Source organism: Denticeps clupeoides, chromosome 20 (assembly GCF_900700375.1).
Source record: "Denticeps clupeoides chromosome 20, fDenClu1.1, whole genome shotgun sequence".
NCBI classification, from domain to species: Eukaryota; Metazoa; Chordata; class Actinopteri; order Clupeiformes; family Denticipitidae; genus Denticeps; species Denticeps clupeoides.
This window is the reverse complement of record NC_041726.1, coordinates 14,588,911-14,597,196: the sequence shown is the minus strand read 5'-3', so window position 1 is coordinate 14,597,196 and position 8,286 is coordinate 14,588,911. Positions and strand designations below refer to the sequence as shown.

General features: G+C 42.3%; 1 protein-coding gene across 1 annotated transcript; it reads right to left on the bottom strand.

The window, feature by feature from the left end:
* Positions 1-1,151: 1,151 nt before the first annotated feature.
* On the bottom strand, positions 1,152-7,174 carry LOC114770552 (leucine-rich repeat and immunoglobulin-like domain-containing nogo receptor-interacting protein 1). Its single transcript, XM_028964576.1, has 4 exons — positions 7,080-7,174; positions 6,609-6,916; positions 4,385-4,469; positions 1,152-4,157 (listed from the first exon to the last, which is right to left on the bottom strand). Exon 4 carries the CDS (start codon positions 4,143-4,145, stop codon positions 2,298-2,300), a length of 1,848 nt encoding a protein of 615 aa, XP_028820409.1. The 5' UTR covers positions 4,146-4,157; positions 4,385-4,469; positions 6,609-6,916; positions 7,080-7,174; the 3' UTR covers positions 1,152-2,297.
* Between the last annotated feature and the right edge of the window lie 1,112 nt (positions 7,175-8,286).

Here is an 8,286-nt window from a genome sequence, read left to right as displayed (position 1 = left end):
ATATTACCTATAGTTAGAAGAAGAAAGTAATGAGTTTAATGATTATAAAAAGGCAGAAAATTAAGGTTGTTATCTGCACATTGATACTATGAATAGATTTCCTATTAACATTATTGAAGGAGCTATCAGTGCACCCTTTTTGGAAACCCTGAAACAGAAAACCATATGTGGAAGCATAAAGTGTATGTGCAGGATGAATACATGTATAGATATAAATAGTATGACTACATATTAAATATGCGTCACTGTGAGAACGGATCTACACACAGTTGCCTTTCCCACATGCTCTGAATCGCATTTGTACATTGTACAAAATATGCCATGACGCAAAAAAACGAAGTGCTAAGTGCATAGGTTTGTGGCATTTGCAATAAGCGGTTTCAAAGGATGTGTTAAATAAATTAATGGAACATAACTTCAGAAAGTAAGTTGCTAAGGTTACGTACATACCCAGAAAGTGACCGAAGTTGAGATTATCCACCAAGTTACCCTTAACCGGGTATGTCACATAACCTGGCACCTTATGTTTTTCATTTCATTGGTTAAGCGCTGTCTGTAATCTTTGTTGTCTACATGTTTTGCTGGGCTTAAATGTTAAGCTGTGTCCCATGTTTGCACTTTATGTAGCCTGGTCTGTCTATGTTGCACACATGACAAGTCCGTAACTTTGTTTAAATGCAAATTGTAATCATTATGTAGCTGAAATGACAATTAAACTCACTTGAACTTCAACTTGGACATAAGCATGATCCATATTTCCAATTAAACTGAATTAATAGGGGCAGTGGTGGACTTGCGTTTGAGGAAGTGGCCCAGTAATCAGAAGGTTGCCGGTTCGAATCCCGACCCGCCAAGGTCCCACTGAGCAAAGCACCGCCCCCCACACACTGCTCCCCGGGCGCCTGTCACTGAGGGTTTCACTTCACTTTCAATAGCAACAAATGTTTTTCGTTCTTCAGTATTTGAATAAAACATGTAAATGACAACCACTCCAGTGCATTGTAATTGTGCTTAAAGTACAGTGCAAGGCTGAAAAAATATTTAAACATATTTAAATATATTCAAATATAATTAAGCCAAAAAAAAATGCAATACCGAAATTCTGTTTTGAACATGCACATGGGCAGCCAACTGAACGAGGCTAAGGGGAGGAAAAACATGGATGTGGAGGGCTGCGACATTTTCCTATAGGTAGTAAATTATGGATTCAAATGCTCATCAACATTTTCAATGATGTCGTCTACGTATTTTATTTTCCAAATTAGTAAAATATGGTCACTGAACGTGACTCCTGCTACGTAAAGCACAGTAAACATGGATTCTTGATCTTTCAGGAGCATGTGAGGAAAAAAGGAACCAAAAGAAAACTCTAAAAGCATTTCAACCCAGAATATCCCTGGGGGGACAAACTGAACGTGTTCACAGAGGAAGTTTCACTCTAGGGCATTTTTGTTTTTTACAAACCTGAGCAGCTGTGGTACAACAGGAGCAGATGCGACTCATCCGTGAGAAAAACATACTTTACTTAAAAAAATTAGCTAATGATCTGACATCAAACTTTTGCACCACATGACCCTTTACCTATTTTAAAAGTAGCATGCTGTTCCATACATAACACAGTTTATTTTCCATTCATATCAGTTTACTCTAAATTCAAAGTGTCCATGCATGATGAGTTCATAACTGTCTCTCAATGCCTTTTCTGACAGGACCAAGAAATTACTATGAAAAACAAGCAAATGATATGCCATAAAACCATGGCGGTATTAACTTGTAAGAAAAAAGAAATTAAAGACATACATTTTTGAAAGCAACATTAAAGCATAACAAATACATACAAGAACTACAAACATATTGCATTATAGAAATAATTATAAAATTAATAAACTTAATATAAAGTACATGACAATTATACATTTTATGCCTGCATATCTAAAAAAAAGAATAAGAAAAATAATCATGTTTTTATCATTACACATTACACAGCTAGTTTTCATAATTTGAGATATTATGTTTATGTTAATCATTTAAATATAATGTATTATAATAATGGCTTCAGTTTTAAACAATTACATTTAAATACCTTATTTCACAGGCTGATATTTAATAGTATATTATGCTAAATGAACTAACATATATTGCAAGGTTGACATAGGATCTTGTTTGAAACGTGAATTGGTAGAAATGACTCCCCTACTCTTTTATACAAAATCAAGATTTCTGGACACTCACATTTTTTAAGCCTCATGCATGCTTGCCATGCCGTCCATAGATGAATGTCACACATGCAGTTTCACTCAAATAAGTTTCATTGTAAATCTGCCAGTCTCTGTGCTGGTTGTACCGGCCCCAGCTCCACCTGAGGCACGGGGAACAAAGTCGATCGTGGCCGTGTGTTTGATTTGCCCCTTGCTCTGGCTCCAAAAGAACATGAACACAAAGCAAATGGCTACAGAGCTGAGGAATGACAGGAAGCCCATTGTGACAGCAATCACAAGCGTCTTTGCATCGAATGGGAAGGGCTGCAGTCCTTGAGAGGAGCCATTGGTGGCCGGTTGGGGGGATGGCAGGCTCCAACCTTCCATGGAGAAAGGGGCAGAGCGGTTGTGGGATGAAGAAGAGGAAGGGAATCCACGGACACGAAGGCTTATTGGGAAAGTGTCATTTCCTGCCGCATTGGATGCTATGCACAAGTAGGACCCGCTGTCGTGTACTTGGGCATAACGTACCTCTAGCGATCCGTTCGCTAGGACGCGTATCCTTCCTGACGAGGACAACAGTGTATGCTTTGGGCTGAGCCAGGCGATGGAGGGCGTGGGGTCGCCATCGGCCTTGCAGTATAAGAGCACCGTATGGCCCTCGTCCACTCGCACCTCCTGGGGTTTACGTCTTAAAATGCGCGCTTGTCGACACGTGAAAAGGCTCGGCAGCTCAACCTCGGTGAAATCCTGGAACACTCGACCTTGCACTTGGACTGGCTCTGCACAGACCGGAGGATGACCGTCAAAGTGCAGACGCAGACGTCGGCGCACTATCCACAGGAGACGACAGTCACACGCCAATGGATTTCCTTCTAGTCGTAAGATCTCCAAGTTGCCAATGGAATGGAACGCACTTTCCTCCAACGTGACAAGTTGGTTATAGGACACATTGAGGATGCGCAAATATGCCAAGCCTCGGAAGGCCTGAGGCTCCACATGAAGCAACCCGCCCCCAACCAAATGGAGTTCTTGAAGCCTTAGAAGGTCCCCAAGCAAATTTGCTTGGATGAAGGTAATGGGATTATAGGAAAGGTCTAGGTAGCGCAGGTACACAAGGTGGTGAAGGGGGGCATAGGGCAGTGTACTCAGATTACAGTGGCTTAAGGTGAGGGAGGTGAGATTGAGTCCAAAAAGACAGTTGGCTGCCAGCGTGTCCAGCCATGGACAATGCATCATGACCAGCTCCCTCAGCCGACCCAGTTTGCGGAAGGAAGCATTTGGCAAGGAACTCAGTCCAATTCGGGAAAGTCTTAGTTGTACCAGGCCTGTGAGTTGGGACAGAGCCTCTGTAGGGACAGAGGTCAAGTTGCAGCGGTCAATGTTGAGCTCCTTCAGATTGGTAAGGCCAGTGAACGCCCGTTGGGAAATGAAGACCAGGTCGTTTTCAGTCACTTCCAGGTACTGTAGGTTTGCCAATTCTCGAAAGGTGTAATCCAGGAAGACAAGAATTTCATTTTCACTGATGTCAAGCAGACGAAGGCTGGGCAGCCCCGAGAAGACCCCTACAGAGATTATCTTCAGGTGGTTACGGCAAATCCGCAGCGTCAACAAATTCTGAAGGCCCATGAACGCTTCTACCTCAATCATAGACAGCATGTTGTCACTCAGGTCTAGTTCCCGGAGCTGTGCCAGTCCGGAAAATTGACGGCGGGCCAGTGATTTCAGTCGATTGTGAGAGAGGTCGAGGCGCTGGGCGTCACTGGAGGAGCCCTCAGGGACAGATGCGAGGTTGCGCCCAGAGCAGTTCGCCATTAGGACCTCTGGGTAGCACTCACAACGCTGTGGGCATGGCCAGAGTGAGTCAGCAGCAGATGCTAAACCTGCAGCCCACAAAAGGAGGGCCCTCCAGCATGCCTTCCTCCAGAAAGCAGCCGCCACAAACATCTGGTGTCCTGCCTACAAGACCAGAAAACAAGACAGCAGGTTGGATTGGAAGGAGCCCAGGCCAGCAAGATATCTCCAGCCACTGTGGATGCAGGTTTATTCATTACAATGATGACCAGTGTCTCCACTAATTCCAAGTGCGAATTAGAATGCCATGGAAAAAGGTCACTTGTTTAAAAAGGACCAATACTTGGGGGTTGGAGCTGAAGCTTTGAAGGTTTGTTTTGTGTTGTGCTTACCTGTTGGCCGCGTGGCTACAGCTTCTCATAACCAGTAGTTTCACCTTCTCCAAGTTTCACCTTCTTCTGACCTATTAGTTATTACCTGAGAAGTATAAAATATAAAACATAATGTATTTTTAAAAACCAAATGCATACATGTTGAATATATAAATGTAAAATATTATCCTTATTATAGTTTAGGTATTATGTGTGGTTGTGTGTTTGGAATATAGTAGTCATAAACCCGATGATCACAAAGTCATGGTTCAAAGCCCACTTACTACAACTGAGATCCCGAATCAGACACTTAAGCCTGGGCTGCTCCAAAGTAACATGTATTCTTTTAATATACACTACCATTAAAAGTTAATTTTTTAGGGACCTAAAAAAAAGATAATTTCAAAATGTCCTTGGTTTGACAGGAAATTATTTTAGGTCCCTTTAAAGGACATCAAATTGGTCATAATTCCTGTCCAGCCATTGATCATGGTGTAAATTACTATGGTAGCTGGAAATGACTGTAAAAAAGACTGAATGGATTCAGTCCCAATGGAATGCTGTGTTCCAATGAAATGTTGTCTGTGGCTTTAAAAGCTTCATTGATCATTTAAAAAGCCAGTTGCACTGTTGAAAGAAGCAATAAGTCCATCAGAACATTATGCATCACTATTTCAAAGGTTTGCCAATGATTGTTTATTATTGCATAATTTTTTTGTTCTGCCACTCAAACACTGACTAAGAAAACCCTACACGGGTAAATGAGTAAATGAGTTTCCAATGAGTAAAATGACCCTACATTTTGAAACAGTAGTGCACAGCAGTTCATTATTGTGCTTAATGTGCCACAGGTACACAATTAAGCAAGTTTTTACTTCTCAGAAGGGAGGGTGCACTCAAGCTCATCTGTTTGCATAATAGTCCAATCTTGTCAGTGACAGAATTATCTAACCAAATACTACTGAGACCCATGATTGACCTTCCTGATGACTGACTTTGGTCCTCCTCTTAACCTTGCTGAAGGTTGATGCACGAGGCTTGCGTCAGCACCCCCTGCGAGGAGATTTCCTGCAGACTTCAGCGAGGCATCTGGTCTTGGCCATGCAACACTGCTGGCAATGGTACACTGGCACTGGTCACCGTCAGCACTTTTATTTTGCCGAAATCAGAGTAGTTTTAAATACGGGGTGAAATAAGAGTCTGTTATTTACAAGAATTTATATTTGATAAATTGAGTGTGACTGAAACTCCTTATATTTGCACATTTGGAACCACAAGGACGGTGGGGTACTAGGGTTAGGTTGGTGGTACTAATGTTTTAAATGAGGTTTTAAAGATGCCAGCAGCAGCTATGGACCGAGGACACAACCCTCCAGTCTGCCTGCTTAACTCCAGTGGTAATGATGGCAAAAGAGAAATGTGTCCAAATATGTGCTACACAACACTACACTAATGGATATAATTGAAAACACATCCAAACAAAATAACATTATTTTCATGCATCATTCAGTTAAGTTAACTTTTTCAGGACCATTATGAGTATTTGTAAGTTGGTTATGTGTCCACCACTGTTGTTGGGGGTCATCGGTTCTTCTTTGGTGCCAAGGGTGGTGATTATAGACCCTGAACCATTAAGAACTAGCATCAGTGAAACTGACCAAATCAACCCCATAACTTCAGAATTTGACTAAAATGACGAGATTCTGCAGACAAAGGTAAACCCAGATTTTGATCTGATATGGATGGATTAACAGCAGAATGTGGCAGATCCTCACACACAACTGGGTCAGTAGTTTGGCTTAGCACAGGCACAACAATATTTCAAAATATGTCATTTTTGCACACAGTTAACACTGCATGTCACTCTGATGTCAAATGCTGCACCACAGCCATTCCTCAGTGCACCTATTTTACAGGAAAATTTAACATGCACTTATATTTGCACTGCCTCTAATTTTGTTTCGTTTTTATCTTTCACTTGAATTTTTTGTACGGCTGTATCTGTGGCATAAAAACGAAGCAATTTTTTGTGGGGTCAGGGTTATGCGAAATAAATCAGTCGTTAACTTGCTGAAACCAAAATAAAGATACATTTGAAATGTTTGATATGTCTATATATGATGGTTTTACACTCTATTGGGAATAATTTTGCAATAATGATGACAAGAACAGTAATGAAGAGGAAGCATTTAAATTGGACGGCGTGTAAAAGTTCGCCGAGTTCTTCATGCGGCTGAGATCTCACCTGTGCGCCTCTGTCCTCGGTGCTGGCCGAGCCGGACCCTCCACCCGGACCCTCCACGTTTACAGCAGGTACAGTAACCCCGTCAGCGGCTTGCGGGGTATGTAGGTCGCCCTCCCCGGTCCCAAAGGCGCACCTCCATATTTTCTAGTTGAACGTCCCAGCACGCGAGCAGCACTTTGCTGCATGAATTCTGAAGCTTGGGGGGGGGCCGAGAGCTTCTGGACCCTCCGTCTCACGCGACTCCTCCGAGCTGCTCTGCGGTCTCTCTCTCTCTCTCTCTCTCTCCCCCCCTTCACTGCAGTTTACAGCTATATTAATAGTTGAAAAAGACACACACACACACAGAGAGAGAGAGAGAGAGAGAGAGAGAAGCTTGTGCTGGGGGAGGGGGGGGGGGGGATTTGGAGCGGTTTATTTATTTATTTATATTTAATAAACACGACGTGGAACGCGGCCAGGGTGCTGCATTACTCCTGCTCGCGGCTTCATCTGAAGGGATGATGATGGGAGGAGTGGACCGGCCCTCCAAATCTGGGGATTTGGCGAAAAGCACCAGATGGATCCTGAGAACTGGATTCAAGCAGAGGCTCTGTGGCGCAAAAGCCACCTAGAAGTCATTTGCTTTCATATCAGTTATTAAAAAAAAAAAAAAAAAAGTTCAAACAGGATGAATTCATGTTGATATGATATTGACCTGACTGTTATTTATAAAAAAATTATTCACTCTGACTGATTTCAATGACTAAAAAATGACTATTTGCACATGCATGTGACATTGCATGGATTTATTATGAGAATATACCGACATGGTTATGGTCATGAATGGGGTTTGGTTATGAATGAAGATGCATTTATGTAGTGATGGATTCATGTCACATATGTGCTGTCAATTTGTAAAGGACGCAAACGGCATCGCAGCGCTCAGATCGGTGGCTATTACCGGAGCAAGGCCATCAGGACGTACAGTGTATGACACTCCAGAATAATCTCTTTTTTCCCAGCTGCCACAGTTGATGTTGCCTATGTAAACTGTTGTTGGTGTTTTTTTAGATATTTTTCTGCGACTGATCACGCCGGATGAACGTTTGTTTACTAGTAAGCCTGCCCAGGGCTTAGCGCTTTTCATATGAAGTAAAGCCGTGGGGAGGACAAACAAACTCTGACCCTTTGTGCTAAGTGGCCGTGTAGATGGTAGCTGAAAGGAAGTATTACGGGCGGAGCGCATCTGGCTCTTACCTTTTACCCAGGAGCATTTTAGGGGTCACCGCGTGGAAGGAAGGCCATACATCAACAGGGCTTGCTATTTTATGTAAATTATAGTCAGTTTGACACCACCACGGTCACATATTACATTTACATTTACATTTACAGCATTTATCAGATGCCCTTATCCAGAGCGACTTACATATTAAGGCAGTAAAAAGTGCACAAAAGAAATGAATCAACATTTTGAGAAAAAAATGTCTTGTGGTACATAAGAGATGGGGATATGGGAATAAGAGATGAATAGATTTACCATTAATGAGTTACGTTTCTTTCTTTGCACAGCATCAAGCGCTTCTCTTCTCTCAGCAAACAAGCGAGGCATGCATCCCGACTATAAAACTTTTCAGTTCTATCTTCTCAGTGGTGGAACTTTCTTTTACCACCAGAACAGCCGATGGGTATTCTGCAATGG

Excerpts from the sequence above, each read along its gene's own strand:
- LOC114770552 (XM_028964576.1), bottom strand. The coding sequence starts at position 4,145 with ATGTTTGTGGCGGCTGCTTTCTGGAGGAAGGCATGCTGGAGGGCCCTC.